The following is a 20,395-nucleotide window of genomic DNA, read 5'->3' as shown; positions in this document are numbered from 1 at the left end:
CAGACTTACACACATGTGGTTAGCGCCGCTGGTCGGAGCCAGGGTTAGCCGAATGGCACAGCCTTGCGCGTTCAATTCAAATGCGATTAGCAATGTCGCAACGAGGCGTTTTGTGCGCGGAATTAAACGCCACAGACTGTTGTTTGTTTGGCCCAACGACGCTTGGTCGTTTTATTCGCTTCGATCGTTGTTGTGTTTGCGTCCGGTCAACAAACAACACATCCGATATTTTGTTATTGTTGGCTTCCCACCCCCAGTCTCGCCGCCGAGGCCTTTTGTTGGCATCGAGGGCGCCTCTATTAATCCCTTTGGAGCGACGAGGTCGCTATTGTCAACACGTTCTTTTTCCATCGAGCAAATAGGGAATTTGTTTTGTTGTCACGGCGGCGAAAATAAAAGAACGCGCGATTAGCGATCGCTCGGCGCACTCAAAGCGTCGGTGAGTGTTTCGTTTGTGTCTCGAATGTAAAAGAACGCCGACAAGCTCGAAAACAAATCGTTTAGCGCCGACTTGTTTGGTTTTCCAGCTTTTATGTAAACGCTACCGCGGTGTGAATAAAAAAGGAAAATAAACGGACAAAAATCAGCGGTCGAAAGAAACTATGGCAACGTGAAGGTTTTCACGGTAACAATCACTGCATGGTCGCGTTATAGACGTCGTGATGTTGGGGCTGTGAATGTGTTGAACGCTTGGAAAGCTGTTTGCAATAAACGAGTGAAAAGCAACCACCAACCACGAGAACAACAGGATACCGATGAGAAACAGGAAACGGCCCTGAACCGCAAACAACAAATTGTTTGAAACAAAATATTTAAACAGTAAATTGCAGGTGTTTTGGGCCAAAAGTAAAACAGCGTTGTGTTTTTCCACGAAAGTACTGAAGTCACGATAACATGTTAGTACTCGTACACTAAGAAATCCCGACTCGGTTTTTAGAGTCGCGTTGCGACGACTGCAGTTATCTGTTCGAATCTAAATTGTGACGTAACAATGGAATGTATGGTATTAAATGGGAAAGACTGTTTGTGCACGAAATAAAACTCCACTACGACGCGCGAGTTTCGTCAGAAAAACGCGCCTGCGCTGGGTCACGTGATACGCTGTTTACGCGTGCTGGCGGCGGATGCTGTAATTTGAGATTGGCGTATGGAAACGATGGCTCGCGCGCTCGGCCAGAATTAAAACAACGTAGGAAAGGGAAGGCCGCGCTCGCGCGTTGATGCCGCGTGTTTTCCAGAGTTGTTTATCGCTCGCTTTGTGCCAACAGCGCCTGTATTCTAGAACTCCTGTGAATGTTTCGAAAGTTTGTGTTCGCGAACAAAAGGAGTTCGCGATTGTTTCGGTAACCTGTCAACGAACTGGCCAACTGGGTTTAGTTGCTTCCGCGGTTCCAGGTTAAATATACTCCCGACGTTTGTTGATATTTAGTGTTGGAGACAGACTGTTGTTACCAGTGGCGTGGTGGGAACCGTTGCCGTTAAACTGGAATTGATGGGAGTTTGTGTTATATGTTGTACATTAAAAGTAATATTGACGATGTATAACTTGACTTGCTGTATGTTTTTGCTAAAATATGCCTGAACTTTGCTGTTTATAATTGTTTACGTTCTGAAACGTTTTTCGCGGGAAAATTAGTTTTACGTGACTTTTAAAGTCTTTGCAGGGGCGACGTTCGATTGCCTGATGCATCACGCTGGTTTAATTTCGTAGAAGATTTAAATGAACTCCTCTCGATTAACAGAGTTTAGCAACCATTGCTCAGGTTATTTCAGTTTGCCACGTTTAAAGGCGGAAGTTGGCAAATTCAAGCAAACACTTTGCGGAAGTAATAGGTTTATTTGAAGCAAGATATGCTGAACATGCAGTAGAAGCAAAACCTGCCTGGTCTTGCGCATAAATTTTGTTTTGATTGCACAGAGCTTTAGTCTTGGCAGAAGTTACCGTGTTATGCGAGCGCCAACGCGAAAAATCAAACCTGTGTTTGTGTGTGCTTCCGCCTGAACACATCGCATCGTGTTTGTAAACATGGCCGTCTTTGACCACACGTGTGTTCTGCAGATAAGCACTTTACAGAGTCGCGACTCACGCAGTATCGCAGTTCGCTGGGCTCGCGCGCTCGACAACCTGAGAGCCCCTTGCTGTGTCTGTTTTTTGTTTGTTTGTTGTTTTGTTCTGTCACGGTTATATGTGGCTCATACAAATGCTCTGGTGGCCACCGCGGTGTTGTCACGAGTTTATTATGGTTGCGTTGGCCGCGTGACGTTGTCGCATTGTTATCACGCGTCGCGTTTGTTTGTATTGTTATCACACACAGGTTATACATACCCTACATTTGCCCGTTGCAAGGCCACCAGCATTGCTAGCTGTAAAGGCATTGCATGTTTTGTAAGTCATGTGCAACACATGAATAGCTGTATATATGGGACATATCACAGGTTGTTTACCTTAGGCTTAAAGTTCTTTATGTGTCCAGCTTCCGCGTAGGCTATAGTCGAAGTGTTCAAACGTATGATTTTAACTAAACAGCTAAAAAAAATAGTTGCTGTGTAAACAAATAAAAGCAGTCACAATTAGGCCCTCAAACCATAGCAATCTCCCGAAAATAAAAAATGGGTTTCGAATGGAGCATGCAGCTATTGTCACGCAACAATCGCGAGTCAAGTACTTCGTCCCCACAGCGACCCAGCGTTTGTTTATGAGCTCATAAACGCCTAAGATCGCGCTCATCGCGCGGTCGGTGGGCGTCGGTGTTGAAAATAAGCTCGCCTCGCGTGAGAGTCAAAACCGCAGCAGTTTTTTTTTCCGCACGCGAGATGGTTTGGTGGCAAGTGTTTGAGACGCTCGTCAGCGCCGCTTCGTGATGTCCATTTCATTTGACTTTTGATCTCTAAATGTTGGGTGTTTGCCGATGCGCGTATTTGCGGTCAGTTATTCGTCTGTTGTCAGAGTCGAGGCGCGGGTTGTATTGGTGAAAGCCTGCCTTTTGTTTTTGTTTACACTTTCTGTGAAGTTGTTTTGCATTTTAAATGTGTTCTGTCTTTCCGCCGTGTCTCACTGTATAATGAATATGGTAAAGCCTTTGCTTATTTGCAATTATTGCCACCGCATTTTCGTCGATGCTTCATTGTTTGCTCTTGGGAAACAAACATTAATGACTTACGATATGTAAAATACCTAAGTAAACGCAAACTACCTGTATAAAGCATAAAGGCGGCAGCAATTGCGATTTAACATGTGTATTGCGTGAGTATCAGCCAAGAAATCTCGCCAAAATCCATTTCCATGTTCGCTTGAATAATTATTAACGCCCCGCATCGGTTTGTGAGATAAAGGCGACCTTAATACTACAGACCCTAGCGTGTTAGATAGGATCTTTCAGGCTGTCGCGAGCGCCCGCCCGATAACACCTATCCGTAATTACCAAGTTTCGAGGCAAGCATCGCGTGCAAGTGGGTAGGCTAAACACGCCAGTCTCCCGCTTACGGTTTACGTTTGCGTGAGGGACCTCCGCGGCGCGAGATTTTTTACAAGAAAAACGCAACGCCTGCCTGTTTATATAAACAAGTCGCAGCCTGGTTGCTCAGGTAATCTCGCGTGCTCGTCCACGGCGCTACCATCTCAGCTGCAGTAACCTTACATAGCAGATGGTGTTGGAAGTGTTTTATTATTCAGTTGTTGTATTTTTTCAGATATTGTAAGGTTACTTTTTGTGGCGCAAGTTTATATTTTTAATTTTGCCCAGCAGACATCAGCCAGCAGCAGTCTTGCGACGAGCGAGCTGCTGACGATCAGAAAAAAAGCGTATCTCGGCGGCGAAAGAGCGCGCCGAAACCCCGCAGAATTCCACAAGTCAACTCGAGTGAAGCTGCAGAAGACAGCAAGTCAAAGAGTCTGGACTTTGTTTTGAAACGTGTACTTAAAGCGAAAGAAGCCACACAACAAGATACAATGATAGATATGCACGAGTCGCTGCCCATGGGGCACCACCACAGCCCCAAGACTGGATCCAACACCCCATTGGGATCCGTTGAATCGGCTGGGAGTCTCTACAGTAACGATAGAGCAGACGACAATCTTTCAGACGGAGGGGCATCGTCTCACAGCCCAGAACCATTTGTAAAGATTTCGCCCCAAAGTAACCCCGAAGTCGAACCAAACTATGACCCGACATTACCTCTGAAACGATCGCTCTCATCAGAAGCCATGCAACAACAGCAACAACAACGCACAGCTGCCCATGTCATCACCGCTGGACGACGTCACAGTGACGACATGAAAGCTGCTCTGCAGACCACCGCGTCAGGCCCCCAATGTGGGATTTCCCCCGATCTAAAAGTGACCCCCGCTTTTCCGTCGCCGTCTTTGGCCGTGTCGGTCTACTCCAGTCACCATTATGACGCAATAAACAGCAACTCGATCGCGGCCATGGCGGCTGGCATCGGTCTTCCCACTATGATCCCAAGCACCGCCTCTATGACGTCAACAATGCCAAGTCTCGTTCTTGGGGCCCCATCGTATAAGCATGGACAGAAAGCGGAAGAAAAGGCGCCTGCCGGTTTCCATAGCAACGCGAGAGGCATCATCGGATCCGCGGGGGGCCAGAATCGCATGCCCGCCAGCAGTCCCTCCCCCGAAGAGAGGTCCCAGTACAAGCGCCCCCCTCACACATACCCGGCTCTGATCGCGTCTGCGATCCTGGACAGCCCTGGGAAGCTGATCACTCTGCGCGGGATCTACGATTACATCATGAACAACTTTCCCTACTACAAGTATTGCCACGACAAGTCGGCCTGGCAGAATTCGATCCGTCACAATTTGAGCTTGAATCAATGCTTCGTAAAAGGTAAGGAGACTTAAACGTTGACTATTTTTTTATACGTAAAACTCATGCGGTTTGTTCCATAGGTAAAACTCAACAACAACTGTAATCGTATCGACATATATATTGTGACATATGTTTTACGATGTAAACAACGCGCGGTGGTTTTGTTTGTGTGATTATACATGTAATAATCTGTTTGCATTGTTCTCTCTGTGATGTGGATCGGCAATTGGTGGCGTTACACCGGTTCTTGCATCCGATAACAATGCAGGTTTCTCGGTAAAGCTCGCGCGGGGTCCTAGAAAAAGCAGTCGGTTGGCAGCTGGACTCAAATCACATCAGTTCAAATTAAATTCCGCCCGCGTTGTTATGCGTATGCCCACCGACCAAACCAATCGGTGATTGATTTCCAAGAAGGGTTGCACAAGCGAAACAACGATTTTATACATTGTAATGTCTCCGCTACAGTGCGGTGTAACTATATAACAGACTCACACGGATCCAGAAACTGCCTATTACATGCAAAGCACTGAATATTTTTTACCATGCAAATAATGCATAGGTTTGTATCCCGGCGTGTTTTGTTTTGGCGTTTTACGCCAGGGAATAATGTAGACGTTTGGGATTAAATGCTTGCGAATACGTGAACATCTTGACGGCGAGGCGAGCGCCATAAATCATCTCCTATGAGGGCACGGCTTGCAGGATGGAAGTTAACTGTCTCAAATATCAGAATTGCGGTTCTCTACGCGTCCGATTCCATCGGGCGTTTGATAAAAGAGACCTTCTTCCCCTCGGCTAAGTTTTCCTACCGTCTCCATAAATAATGATCGATTTTCGAAGCACTTCAGTCAATCGTTGTTTCACTGAGGATGTTTTGTTCGCTCCGTAGTTCCACGATACGAAAACGCGGCCAAGTCTAATTATTGGACGATGACGCGCGAAGGATTCGGGGAGTTTGGAAACGAGAACAGCTTCAAGAGAAGGAGACGAAGAGGCGCGGCATTGGCTCCAATCTCGGCCTACAAGGCGAAGAAATATCAAAATGATGGTAGGAAAAAACCCCATTACTTACGCGCATTACTTTATTACCCATTATGAACACGACATTTAAGCTGCTCCGCGCCATACCACGGCCAAACCGATTGCTGCCATCGAAATTTGCAACAATGATCCGGTGCAAACACCGAAAAACAGCAACGCGCGCTGCACTAATGGTCGATTACAAATTGACATGTCAATGGAGTCGTCGGGAATTATTGAAACCCGACACCGTTCGGCTTCCGATGTGGTTGGTGTTTGTGTAGCGCGCGAAGCTGTTTTGTCTCGATGATTATTAATCACAATCCGCGTGGCGCTAAACGGGAACTCTCGGGAAGACCAGAACAAGGCCCATCGATCAGCAGTTGGTTCCTATGTGCTCGGCGATTCGACAGGAAAACCGTTTGTCCATTTTAACGCATTCGCGTCTCGGCCATACTTGCTAACGTACCATTGAAGCGGTCTGCAAGAGGGGGTGATATTTAAAAAAGTAGAAAATCCTGTATATTTTACTTAATATTATTACTTAACTTTGCGGGCAAGTCCGGTATAATGGACAAAGTTAAGGGCTTACTTTAGGATTTAAAGAAAGTAAATGCAAAGCAGAGAAAATTAGAGTGATATTAAAGTGTAGGATGGATGTATTCGGTATCTGTGGTTTCCTGACACCGGATCTTGCGGCATTTAAAGCGAATCTTAACGCGTCCGGCGATGCAAATTAATTGAAAACATCGCGACCTGCTGCAATAATTAAACGCTTTCTGGCGGTCAGGATTTCCTAAACTTTTTTCTTCGAACCTCGGTTTACGACAAAATCTTCCCACATGTCGTGTTCGTAATATTTCTGAATACCTAGATACTAAAAATAAAATACGCAAATTGTAAATCAGAATACAACAATCAATTAGTGCTGGTTATATGTTAAACGGTGCTCACACGGCGTCGGCAAATTACACGTTGCCTGTCGTCACCCCAGGAGAGTTCACCAAAAAAACATATCAGGGTAATTTAACAAAATTTTTTATCTACAGGCTCCGCCGGGCGAAAAAATAAGAATAACCACCAAGATGACTCCGGCAGACACAACCCCCCTTCCAGCAAACAGGACACACCAATTGCTGCGACATCTAGTGGCATGTACTCAATGCCATTCACCCCGCAACTGATGGCCATGGCCGGGGCCTGGCCCCAGGGGGCCGAAGGCGGGTACCACGTCACCGATGAGATCACTCGCCAGATGGGAAGAAAGAGATCGCAGAGTCCACCGGACAAGGACACGTCCAAGCAACCGCGCATGTTGATTCTGAAACAAGGCGAAGGTCCAAACTTAGGTGAGTTTTCGTGCTAAGTTGTTTTATGAATAAGTTCATACAATATATAGTGTGCGCTTGTAAACGGTTTGTTGGGCGACAATTTTACAAGAGTAGATCGGTTGTAAGTGACGCTAAATATCTCGTGATGTTTCGATTATAACGGTAAGGTAAACGTAGGAATGCCAACACATGGCGTAACAGCGTGGTAAACAATTCGAAAAACACCATCTATATTGCGACTCACCAAGAGTATTTGTGTGGGAATAGCCATTATTTGACTGACTATTACTATTATGACTGACCTCTTCTGGGTACGTTAATCACTCTCGCGCTCGAAACAAACAGTAAACAACATCACTGACCGAATTATGACGCAACAATACGAACTGGCCCATTGCAAGCGGAAACGTTCACCGGACGAGTGTTACGTCACAAAGAGTCATAAAGCTGGACGCCCGCGTGATTTCTCGGCGTCACAAATGACACAGATTGAGAGTGGTTCGTGACAATCGGTCCATGCATAATTTTGACCAAAACGACGTTTTTGGCCGAGCAACACTCACATCCTTCGCGCTGCGCGAACTGTTGTGAATCGCTAGCGTATGTTTAGTTGTTGTATTGTTTCTTTGCTCTTTCGGGTCGTGCCAATAGCAACGCCAGTCCGGTCGGATGTTATGTATTAAGTCATACCACGTTTCCTCTGATGACATTTCCCCGATTCCTGTTAAACGAACTCGGCCAGTTTCGTCCGCACCATAAACCCTAATCGTGTCATCGAAACCCTTTAAAGGACAACCCGGTCGTTTATTAGACAAACAAAAAAACGCGCACTCTCCTTTAACCGTCTGACGTCGGCGTATTGACCTTGTTAGGCATGAAGAACGATGACGTAAAAAGGCCAAACTCTCTTTCATCAGTTGAGGAGATGCAGGGAACTCTCAACTCTTTCAGCAAGGCTCTCATCGATTCCCCGATGCTCGCGAAGTCCTCGAGGAAGAGGGAAGACAACGCTCTCCTCTCAACATCCTCCCAGCCATGGATTGCAGCCGCACAGAAGAGCCTCATGGGTAAGTTTTCTGTCTTCCATGCTCGCAATAATCTCAATGACAGGAACGCTTAATTGCACGTTATTGTCATGAAACTTGCAGCACAATCCGGGATGCTCCTCCCCACAATGATGCAAGATCGTATGACGTCACCGGAACGTAACGGTTTCGAGGGGCAACAGAGGGAGGAAGGTTTATACCCCACCAACACCAACAACAACGAGACTCCGATATACATGGAAGGCGTTGAGGTAAATTCCCAACAACCACTTTTGGTTCAATCATCCCAAAGCAACGTTTTGTGACGTCATAATTTTCTTTAAGATTGGAAGTGACGTCACTATACGGTACGAAACGTCGGACATTCCGATACACCACTACAGATGCCGCTTCTGTCCCTACACTTACGTGAGTTCGGGCGCTACCCTCCTGGAACAGCACGTCCGTCTGCTTCACCACCTTGACGTCACCAACTTGAAGGCAAAGGCTGTGGCTGCGGCCGTGGCCAGCAGCTCCCCTGTAGATCCAGTTGCTGCGGAGAATGCAAGTGCGAAAGGTGGGTTTCACTATGTAGGATGGCATGTATTATGTCAGATGCAGAATTTTATAAGCTAGTTAACATTGAGGAGAGTTAACCCTGAAAGAAAAATCGATGGTGCACAAACTACAGCCTTTATACCTTACTTCCAGATGCTTCAGACCGCCTTCTTTCTCTGCAAAACATGGTGACCGGACTCAACCCCCGCTCACTGGCCATGCCCGGCCAAGCAAACATGATCCCCGCCCAAGTATCAGGTAATACCTTCTCGCCCTCCACTCACTCGTGTTGCCTTCCAAATGACGTAACACTTTATCGTTAATTGTTTCATTTTTCCGCAGCCGCGAGCGCCACCACCGGCTTCCCGTACACTGGCACATTCGCCTCCGGACTCCTCGACGAATCCGTGATGAGGTCACTTGCCCAACGAGTCAACCAACAACGTGACGTCGCGGGTGGCCATGACAACGGTGTGGACGCGTATGTGTATCAGCGTCAACATATGCTCAACTCCGCAATCCAGCAGGCAGCCGCAGGTATGGATTCAAACCTTACTTTGTATTAAAATTTCCTGGATGGTTAAATGTTACCTGACGTATTTTCTTGACCCAGCTTCCTCGGCTTCGGCATCGCAGGAGCAACTGCGCTTGTTCTACCAACAGCTAGCGATGAACAATCCCTTCCTCAGCCAACAAACCAACCCTGCTTTCGCTGCCAGTTTTCCTCGTCAGGTAAATTCCCATTTTCCCAGAAACGTAGTCATAGAGATCATATAAATAAGCACGCAGCCAATAGTAAGAGTTTTGTGAGCTACACTGTGTCGACCTATAAGGAATAGAGATACGCCGAATAACACTTGACACTTGTGCACACGCAGCTCTCTGGAACCGACGCCGACCAATTGAAGCAACATTTCTGGCAATACCAACAGAAACTTCTGGAACTGTCACAGAGCAAGCCGGCAGAGGAGGACGCAAGATCCAATTCTAGCGAGCACAGGCCTGGCTCGCAACCAAGTAAGTTTATAAATTCATTCCTCCTGGAGGGAGCGTGCGGCAATCCTCATTCTAACATCTTCCTTTTCATCAGCAGCCGAACCGATCCCAGCTTCCTCTTCTCCTTCACATTGCAGGAGCCCCCAGTCCGCTCCGGAGGGTGAATCCGAGCTGAAGAAAGGCATCCACGGATGGGTAAGTGCCGTTGCTTGGCAACGATGACCGTCGCGTAGCACAAATACAAACGATGAAGCGAATATTTTTAAAACAAGAGCCAGACTTTCACACGAGGCTCAGTAAAGACACTTGTTTGTGCGTCCGTACGGCTTAACCTTTGGACCATTAATAGTTGCTGAAAAGGTTCAAGATAGCTTAGCCCAAACACGCGTCCTAACGTGGGCCAGTTTAAGCCTGTGTCAACTCGCGATTAACCTTAGCTCTGGTGTCTTCTTATAGAAGCAATGCGAACAGTGCGACTTCCACGCCAAAGGACTCCACGGCCTCGAGCAACACTGCAGAAAGACGCACGCCAAAACGGGTATGACGTCACCCGATGATGACGTCAAAGCTCCGGCTGCCGCACCGAACTTGGAAATGCTGTAAGTTGTTGTTCGGTGTATTGGCGCAAAAACGCGTGGCTTGAGAATTGAAATCTCAGGAGAGTGAATTGAAACAACTGCTGGGCTTTGATCCGTTACACTCGCGTCCATTATGGCGCGGCCGCATGGGATTAATTGGCCTCGCTTGTAATCGGTTGAACTGCGGCTTTGTTTTCAACGCATAAACACGACCCCTCGCTTGGTTTACATCATAGCTGCTTGTAGCCATGTCTCCCATCTGCCTTTGGGCTTCAGTAATTTGATTAGCTCAGGCATTTCCTCGTCATCCTAACCCCGATGACGAGATACGAATATTCACTACTGCCAGGGAAGCAGCTGTGTGGATGAAATTATTTATACTCCCGCTTCGTCTCGCTGACGTCTCAAAAGGTTCCATCGATTCAACGCTTGTTGCTTAGTCTTCGAGACCGTGCGGAAAAAGCATATTGACCCTTGCGATTGTCCGCCGAAAAGCGTAAAAATCTTGAAATTCCGTTTGACGCGATTGTTACGCACACAATTGAAAGGAGCTCTTCTGTGAAAACCGTAACAAGCGACCCCTAAGACCCTTTGCCCACACAACGAAAGGAGCGCGAACTACCCTTTGTTACGTCACAACACTGCGTTTACTTTGTTACCCGGACTACAATGCGATAGACAGGCAGAAGTCTAAAATCTTTATTTCAAAACAAAAATCATCAATTAAACGTGAAATTTTAACATTTGGTTTACCACGCGGATAATGTTGGACCTCGGGTCGAACCTGGTCACTTATAAAGATTGATTAATTGTAGAACAGCATTGTAAACCAATCACCTCCCACATTAACAGCGCCCCAAATACCTCCGTATTCCAATCGTCGCCAGGTATTGTTGACGTAACAGAGCCGATCGCGTGACAACATAATCACGAGCGATTGTATCGCGCCAATGTACCTCTATGACATCACAAACCAGCCGGCTCGCGCGAGGAGAGAAAGAGAATGCGCCGGTGTTTACAGGGCGGGGTAAGAGAAAATTTCGGCTCCGTCAGTTTGTATGTATTTACGTTGTCGGGACTTGTTTTCTCCGGTGCTCGCACGCGAAGAGCGCCCGATTTGGAAAACTTGAGAGGCTCGAGCGATTCTCTGGAATTGTGAGGTCGCTTTCAACTCCGTAGTTCTTTGTTTTGTTTAACATTATGATTAAGACGTCGACTATACATCTTATGGGATTTGTATGTGTTGTAACTTCCACTACAAATATCGACTTCTAATAAGTCTGTTCAAGTTTGACGAGCAACACCGAAAATTGAATCACGCGTTTCACAAAAATTCAAATTTAATTGCAGAACAAACATTGCGCCATCGCGAAATAATCCGTATTTTGTAGAACAAATCATAACACATCCACTAAAGCCTTTGGCCAGGCTTCCTGCCAGGCACCAATCAGGCTCCGAATTCCTGCTTGTTGACTCAGTTTCTGTCACATCATAAACGTGTTTATCAGCACTCTGTGACGCAACAGGCTCAGCTCTGGTAAACAAGTCGGGGTGGGAGGAACGGATTGGCTGCGTTTTCCCAGAAGAACAAACACAAGTTGTTCTCTTTAATTCAGCCCAACTTGTTTACTGTCATGATATTGGCGCGTTCTTATCTGTAGCATTTACCGTGGCCCGGACTTAAAACCTTAAATAAAGAAATTTTGCCGTACAAACTACGTAAACACAAATTTTTCTTTTTGAAATATTAAATGACGAAAGAAAACACAGTCACAAAATGTGTCTAAAACATTTCAACAAAATGTAATAAATTAAAGAAAAATAATCAAAAGAAAAACCTCTTAAAAATTTCTTATTTCAAACGACGGATTAAAAAAATTAATCGTATTTCGAATATTCGAAAAACCGGCCCGCGCTATTCTGGTACCCCCCTCCTCCAGTAACCCCCAACCCCCCAAAAAGTTCGCGCGGGATCGTGCATTGGTCTGATCCCTCCCCACAACATCGCGTGCAGCCGACAGGTTTTGTTTTCGCTTTTTGGCGGCAGCACGAAAATAAACAGGATTCTGCCGTTCGCACGCGAGCTCCGCTGCATCGCTGCGCCGGAGGCTAAATCGCGGCGAGGCGTACGAGAGTTTCGCGTGAGAGGAGGGACGCGATTCGGTCGGACGCGATTAAACAGCCGAATTTCCCAATAATCGGATCAACGATACTCCGCGATCTTTGATCGTTTGTGACGCTTCAATCGCTACAGCTGAAAACGTCGGAATTCCGAATTTCGTGAAGCGGATCGCGAGTTTCCGTTCGATTTCAATTGTTTACGTTTGCAGCAGTGTGAATTGTTTTAGATGAGCTAGGGATTAACGATTTGGGGGAGATATTTTACGTCGATAAAAAAATTATAACTGAATGAAAAGTTATTCCACCATCGAACAGAATTTTAATTAAAATTCTTCATCCTGTGTACACACTACATATGTATGACCACAGGTGAAAAAGATTTGCGAACCAAGCTGTTTTTCAAACCTTGGAGCATTCCAATACACAATAGATCCCTTGACTCTTAAGCATTCAAAGTCCGATATATTCCCAACAAACCGCAGAACATTTCAGTGATATACGGAGATTTAGTAGACCTCGACACCGCCGTGGATTTACGCTTGCGGGTATCCAGGTTTGCGTGCGATCGAAAACAAGGCCCGCTTAATGAGCTTGAGTTGCGGGTAGAGTCGAAAAGGTTACAAGCTCTTGTGTTGCTCTAAACACCGGCCCGCACGCACACAAGTTACGAGTTGAACTGGCGGTCACTGGCATCAACGTGAGCTTCGCTTTGCTGTAAACCCAAATAGGGCCGATGATCAAGCTCGTGTTTTTAACCAGACAGTTATTGGTACTTGCAGCTTAAAACTTTCTTCTTAAACATCAAAATGTTAGATTTAAATAAGCTCCCGTGTTTTTTTTTAATATTGTGGTTGGTCGAGTTCGACTTTCTGCGTTTATGTTTCGGGAAAAATTAAAGACAGATTTTCGGAATTTTTGAATTTTTGAATCCAACATTAAATCGAAATTTCCTTGTTTTGCATAATCAATTAAAACGTTAGTCACATCTACATCAGCAGTTTTAGGGAAATTCAAATGTTTATGCAAATCTATTCTTGCATTCAAATATTTTTTTCGGAACTGACGTCACAATATCTATCGTCTCCCCATTTTCGGCCCATCCATACGCGGAAGCGCTCTGCAACGCTTTGTGACGTAACAATGAAGTGCGTGCGACGGTCTCATGCAAGGTGCATGCCAAGGTGGCCGTATAAGGTTGTCGGAGCGCAAAAAAGTACCGAATTACAGTGTGAGAAAAAAGGGTGCCGCGATTTGCATTGTCACGCAACGCGCGACGACATGACAAAGCGAATTCTAAACGACGGTTTAATGTTAACAAAAACAAACCAACAAGGCTAAGTGAGGTTATTTCGGCGTTTTAATACTTTGAAACAACAAAAAATCAGACCATTCGGGTTGTGTTGATTTAGAGGCGAAACGTGACGAATGCGTTTAGGTTCGCATGAATTATTTATTCTTTGCCGCGCGTTATCTCTGGGGTGATTTAAACGTCCACAAAACATATAAAATGAAAATAAAATGAAAATGCGCAGAGTTTAAAGCCAACAGCAATATTCCACTCACTTAAAAAATAATTCAGAAAAATTTCGAACCGCGAAAAAGAACATGAAGATGATCAGATATTAAAACAAGCACGCGAGAAAAACACGGGCACCTCCCCTAAAGCGCGCGCGCCCACCCCTTTTGCAGCAGGCGAAAGATAAGTTGATGGATGCGAAGGGGATGATCGCGAGACGTGTAACGTAAATATGCCGTGAGAACACCAGCGATCGCGTGCTAAGGACCGGGTCGACTCAGCCACCTCAAAACATGAGTAGCTCAGCCATCTTCCCCTTTCTGTTCGTCGCGTTCAAAAGTTTCGGGATGTTTTTGTTTGGCCACGCGGTGACCTTGCGCTCAGGTTATTCTCTTTTATTCCGCCGCTTTTATGACGCCACAATGGCGCTGCCGAAGCACTCGATTTTTCCTGTTACCTTTCTGGAAGTTTATAAATACCCGAACCCTTCGATGTCACGTGTGTCAAAAAATACGCACGACCTTAATTCTTATCCCTTCGTCATTTCGAGCGACCCGATAAAAATGTTCTCTGGATAATTTTAAGCTCGTTGTTGTTTTGGAGATTCGTCACAATACGCGATTGACGTATGACACAATCCTTCGAAAAAACGACTGCGTACTTTCTTTGTCGCAAATAGAGTTTGAAAAAGTAATCCTGCAATTAGTACAAAAAACAGCGCGTCACGTTCCACCATACACGATCACCCCCCAAGAATGTCAGAAAAAAACAAGGTGTACGTCCTTTGGAAAAACATTAGTCACGATTTTGTAAACAGCAGCCGGCGGTGAAGCAATAAAATATCGATCATTGGAAGTCAAAATATCTAAAATATTGAGAAGAAAATCCCCAAACGGTTTGGATACTTTCTCCCTGGCGCACTGGATGAAAACAAGATTCCTGGTTGGTTACTACAGAAAATCGCGTGCGACAGTTAGAGATAAAATCTCGGCCGCTCCTTTCTAAATGCGAGTCACGTGATTGTAAATTTGTGGTAACCAAAGTACGAAAAAAATGCGTAGGAGGCGACCGGGTTGGATTGTAATGATAAACATTTATTGAAAATGTGTTATATAACACATAATTTGGCCTGGGATATTTTTCAAAGCCGCCACATCCTCCAGATAAAACACAGCTTCTTCGATATTTGGCAAATTAATCGCGATCCATGTTGTACCACGTGACCCTCTACTCGACACAAAGAAAGATTTGATTAATCAGAAAACGAGTTCGCAGGCGGCCATTACGCGGCGCAATAATTGCCTGTTGTCGAGATACAAGCTCGCAAAGCGGACCTGACCTTTCCGTGGCACAAACGGAATGCTTTCCTTGCGTGCAAAAGACTTCGCGTGAGAAGCCGCCGCCGCGTAACTTAAACCGCTTGTTGTTATGTTTACGTTTCAATGCCTTCGCCACGCCACCGTCTGCGCTCGTTCGCGTGCAAGGCCGCCCTGGTGTGTGTTCTCCTGACCGGTGCGCGCGCGGCGCGTGAATGTTTGTGGGCAGCGGGCGCCGCCTTGAACTTCGACCGTGGAATCGCAGCGAGTGTGTGTGGGACCGGCGTGTGTTTGTGACGTCACAATCGCTAGGCGTTATTCGCGGAAGGCGTGGGGAGGCACCTCGCGCCTTTACCCAACCGTGACCAATGGGAATGGGGTGTTTTCGTCAAAGGTCTGTTGCCATGGGGGCGATGAGTGAATCACGGGCGCGCGAATCGCTCGCGGGTCATTGTTAGTCACAATCAAGAACAACAAACAATAGCAATACCCGAATCGACTTTGAATAAAGAATAAAACGGGGAGGAAAAACAACCACAGTCGCGATTCGCGCAATGTTTTAACAGTTTTGCTTATGAATCATTCTATACACGGTAATTAACACCGGCGACGATGATCCGTGTCCCTGCGGCCTTTCGATTACAAACAATCCTCCCCCCCCTCACACCGCATGAATCATGTTTACGTCTTCCAAATCATCGCGACCCCATTCCACAAACACAGAAGCGCCGCTCTTCAACCTGACATCGCGTGCAAACGCGAGTCGCCGCGGCCGCCATTCCATAACAGATTTCACCTGTTTGTGACGTAAGAACAGCGCGGCGCAAACTGACAAGGCAGCCGTCTCGACGCCTCAAACACACACAATTTCTGGATTACACGTCGGCCTGTGTTATTAATGTCACTCGCCTTTGTTGCGCAACAATGGTATATTTTCGAACAGGCTTGATTCATTTGAACTTTGTAACGTACACAAATGCTGACGTCATGGTCGGTTTGCTGATTTCACCAAAACGGAAACTGGGCTTACTGCATTGTTATTAATAAGAAAAAAGTTTAACACGAAGATTGGAAAGTGTTTGTCAATATCGATTGACAAAAAGCTGTTGTCATGACAATAACAATGAAAACTAGAAACCTAGAAACTCCCCACCCCCTAAGGTTGAAAAAGCTTCGGCGGAACGATACAAGCGCCGGGGGAACCTGGTCGAGACAGGCGGTTTGTCAAATAAACACTGGCAAGGGCGGATGTAAACAGCTAGTACGGCGCTAATCTGTTCGCTTCGCACGCGAGGCACCCACTATGTCGTCATAAGGCCCGGTGAATCAGGCGATTGTTTACGTTCGCTTCGCACGCTACCCGGCGAGACCGCCATCTTTTTACCGCGTTTCGGAAACAGCGGGTGAGCCTGGGCAGAAATGTTCGAGGAGGTTTGTCTTAAATGAGCCTTTTTCCCTTTGTCTGGTTGTTACTGTTTCATAGAAACAGGCCGAAGCGATCAAAGTTCAGCGGTTTTTACTTCGATTTGTTTGTAAAGAATTTGAATAGGAAATGTTTCGATTTCACAACGATTAAACCACGTTTCTCTTCTTGCAGAAATCACGCCAGAGACACGTCATCTGGAAAAACGTCATCATATCAATTCAAACATGGCGAGGACCAGGTGGGAAATCTTTTTATTTTAGTCAACACAAAAATCCTTTATGGTTTATTCAAATTACCAAGAAATGTTGAGCAGAATTGTTTCGCCACAAAAGCTGATTCTTGGAACAATTTATATAACTTTGACTTTTCCAACAGTGTGGAAGTCCCTCCTCCGCCTACCCGACCCCGCCCCTCTCCAACTCGCCAACTTACTTGAAACGTCACTTCACCCCGCTCGATCTGAGCGGTCCCAAAGACGACGTGGCGACCACCAGCGTCTCCACACAAACGGTCAACTCGCCGCGAGAAGGCGCTACCGAGTCGCGCACATGCAAGCACTGCAACGTGATTTTCGGCGACGAAATGATGCACGCGTTGCACATGAGCTGCCACGACAAGAGCGCCCCCTTCCGGTGTACGATCTGCGGACAGGATTGCCACGAGAAGTATTACTTCAACGTTCACCTGCTGCGCGGTCTTCACCAAACCAACGCCAACAACTCGTCGTCGGCCACCACAAGCGGCGCACTCGAGCCACGCGTCGACGCCGCCGAGTCAGCCGACGCCGACGTCACCGAAATGTCTTCGTAGTCATGACAAACGCCCGTCCCTATGCACGCAGTGTGTAACCATGACAAACCGGTCGCCGCCGTACTTTTCGACGCTGCTTTCAATTTTTTTTCTCGCAATACTGGAGCGTTTTAGCGCCATCCCGTTGTTTCGAATGTTCCTAATTGTTGCTTCGCGAGCGCGCAATCAAAACAATAGCCACGCAGCCTTATTGTGTCGTCATAATGCCCCGTTTGTGTGACTCTCGTGCTTCATCCGCGCTCTCGCCAAATCGCATACTTCCGCGCGCATGAATATTTGTTCCGACTCAAGAACACTAAATTATTTCTCCCGCTTTTTTACGTTTCTGTTCCCGAGTTTCCACGGATTTCTTTCGATCCGGAGCACTGCAGCCCACCGGTTTCCGCACCAACTTTTGTATTCAGCGTAGCAAAGAACAACAAATATCATATTATTCTTACATTATTTCGCCGGGATATTCGAGCCACAGCATCTGTCAAATGGCCCCTGTTTTTTTCTACCACCGTGTTCTGTGTTGTTGGGATTCCGCATTAATTTCGCTGCGAAGTTTGTTTTTTTGTAAATATTTATTTGTGCCGCCGTAATTTTGAATAAATCCGATGAGATGGGAGTTTTTGTTGTTCGTTGGTTGCTTCTGAAACAAAGATATTTTGTAGAAAATAATTGGAGAAGATATTATCAGCCTTCCATTGCTGAAAACAAAAACTTATAATTCGACCAAAGGGGTTCTTTGCACGAACTTGAGATGAAAAAAACTCACTTCCGAACACTATAAAAAAGCGGCAAAGTTTCATGCGGGACAGGATCATCTTACTTAGCGGGCCCTTATTTGGCGATCACAGCTATCGTACCGAGATCATTAGGTTTACGGGCTTCGCAACCCATGCATTGCAGCCTAGCTGGATCAGCCACATTTACCAGTCGGAGCGAGATATGAAAAATTAAGCTCCCGGCGAGGTTTGAACTCACGACTATTGATTTTGATAGCGAGTTTGTTAATTTTATCATGAACATTTTGGAACTTACAGGATTGACCGCCACGTGCATCTTTTCCTGAGGTTCAAACAAAATCTTCGATAATCTTTTCATGAAAAATCTTTCTTTTCATTAAAGATTTTTACTTGGTTTGTGAATCTTTTTTTGACCACACCGGGATTCGAACTGTATGCGTCTAGAATAAAACACAAGTTGCGGTTTTTAGCCCAAGCTGAAGGCGATTTTCTGATACAAGGCTCTTTTCTGACAAGTAGCGGTTTTACTTTAAAGAATATTTATCCACTATGAGTGACAAAGAGCATGTAAGATAAATATCGCTGTAAAGTCAATTTGATGTGGTCGTGTGATTGACAGCAGAGAGTTGTCCACCATGTTCAAACTATGTGATAAATGTTTAAGTCCCTTCGAGTTGTGAATAATAGCGAACATAAAGCTGGAAAAACGTGTGTTCAGGTTACAAATGTTGTACTTTTGTTGGGGAGATTTTGGAAGCCAAAAAAAGTTGCAAAATGTTGAGTATCAGATCGTGTGAAACTCGGTTCAACAGGACAATATTTCAACTCACAACAGTCACTGACAAAAAATAATTACCATACCCGTGGAAAATGGGAAGGCAAGTTCATGGGTGGCCAAGCAAAAGTGCACGTGTCAGCAGTAGCGCACTGCACGATTAAATGGCGCACAATACCCCAGAAATAGTAAAAGTAAAAACATGCCTGATCGTGTAAAGGTAATTTGCCATGATAAAGATTAGCGCAATGGAAGCAAAAGGTAGAGCTATGGTCTGGTTCAAACTAAACGAAACACAATTTTCCTGCAGGTTTTTGTATTTATTACATCATAAAGCGAAAAAATGGTGGGAATGGCGCTGTTTCGCCAGCTTCAAGGGACGACTTTTCAGTTAATCGTCATGGCATTTTTCAGTTGGAATTTGTGTTCCATCCGGAAGAAACCAGTCGGTATTGCAACCTCCACAGTAGTTTGCGACGCAAGTTGCTTCAGGAAAGTTGGGGCAAGTCGCAGATACGCACGGATCCTCGAAACAATTAACTGGATTCGACCCGTCCGGGCACCTTCCTGTAAAAGTTGAAAACGATTTTTGGTATTTAATTCCTGAGTTGTTCACAATCTCATTGAATATGAAGAAAACATTGAACGGATTTGAATATTCAGGTCAGACGAATAAAAAACGTTTATGTAATATTTTTCCTTGAACACGAAACTGCGATATTATAAAACTTTTGTGTTTTTGACAAAAGCTTTTTTTAACTGGATTATTAAATTTCAAATCATTTTCGCAATTGGCCAAACATATTTAACGGATATGCACCCAATTTCGTAAATACTACCTTGTCGCTAATGATAATAAACCTGCTGAAAACATATCGGGTTGTATATTTTATGATAAAGGTTTAAGGCCCGCCAGGCAAATCTTTTTATTTACCTTTTTTGTTGGAACGAGCGCTGACAGCTACACAGACAAACGCACAAAAAACCAAGATAGCAGCAAAAGTCTTCATTTTCCTTTCTGTTTTTCTTTCTTCGCTTTCTTAAACGTCTTCCAATTTCTACTTTAAATGTGTGTGAGACTCAGACTCGAAAGCGATTCCTTAAATACAGCTTTAATTGTGCCCTGCAGTGTTGCCAAGGAAACCCCGCCCACAGAAAAGGTGCGTTGTCATGGTGATGTTGGTCGATATCGGGCGAGGAGTCAGAATTCATCATAATTTTCTGTGCTTTCCATTTCACTTCTCTTGCACAATATGTTGAGTAATAATTGGCCGCCCGAAGTTGTTTGCAATAAAACCAAGCATTCGTACAATTCGTGTAGTTAAACATCATTGATATTTAGTTGGGTTGAGGTTAAAAATTGAAA

General features: G+C 45.5%; 1 protein-coding gene across 2 annotated transcripts; it reads left to right on the top strand.

Moving 5' to 3' along the window:
• The first annotated feature begins 3,694 nt into the window (after positions 1 to 3,694).
• Positions 3,695 to 18,133, top strand: LOC145914668 (uncharacterized). Of its 2 annotated transcripts, none has more exons than XM_083002495.1 (14): positions 3,695 to 4,844; positions 5,716 to 5,874; positions 6,896 to 7,195; positions 8,095 to 8,244; positions 8,326 to 8,474; positions 8,548 to 8,779; positions 8,914 to 9,018; positions 9,103 to 9,297; positions 9,374 to 9,492; positions 9,639 to 9,777; positions 9,851 to 9,951; positions 10,213 to 10,355; positions 16,885 to 16,951; positions 17,089 to 18,133. In XM_083002495.1, exons 1-14 carry the CDS (start codon positions 3,950 to 3,952, stop codon positions 17,521 to 17,523), a joined length of 3,189 nt encoding a protein of 1,062 aa, XP_082858621.1. In that variant the 5' UTR covers positions 3,695 to 3,949; the 3' UTR covers positions 17,524 to 18,133. The 2 variants fall into 2 exon arrangements, with proteins under 2 accessions (XP_082858621.1, XP_082858613.1); XM_083002487.1 differs by having other exon boundaries at positions 8,050 to 8,244.
• Positions 18,134 to 20,395: the final 2,262 nt, after the last annotated feature.

This window comes from Ascidia mentula, chromosome 1 (genome assembly GCF_947561715.1).
Source record: "Ascidia mentula chromosome 1, kaAscMent1.1, whole genome shotgun sequence".
Lineage (NCBI taxonomy): Eukaryota > Metazoa > Chordata > Ascidiacea > Phlebobranchia > Ascidiidae > Ascidia > Ascidia mentula.
The sequence above is the reverse complement of the archived record's forward strand: the minus strand, read 5'-3'. Positions and strand labels throughout refer to the sequence as shown.

What these genes read in the sequence shown, in the direction of transcription:
- LOC145914668 (XM_083002487.1), top strand. Translation starts at nt 3,950, where the DNA reads ATGATAGATATGCACGAGTCGCTGCCCATGGGGCACCACCACAGCCCC. An exon ending in GAAGAAATATCAAAATGATG is followed by an intron (nt 5,875 to 6,895) that starts GTAGGAAAAAAC and finishes TTTTATCTACAG; the next exon opens with GCTCCGCCGGGCGAAAAAAT. An exon ending in TCAAACATGGCGAGGACCAG is followed by an intron (nt 16,952 to 17,088) that starts GTGGGAAATCTT and finishes CTTTTCCAACAG; the next exon opens with TGTGGAAGTCCCTCCTCCGC.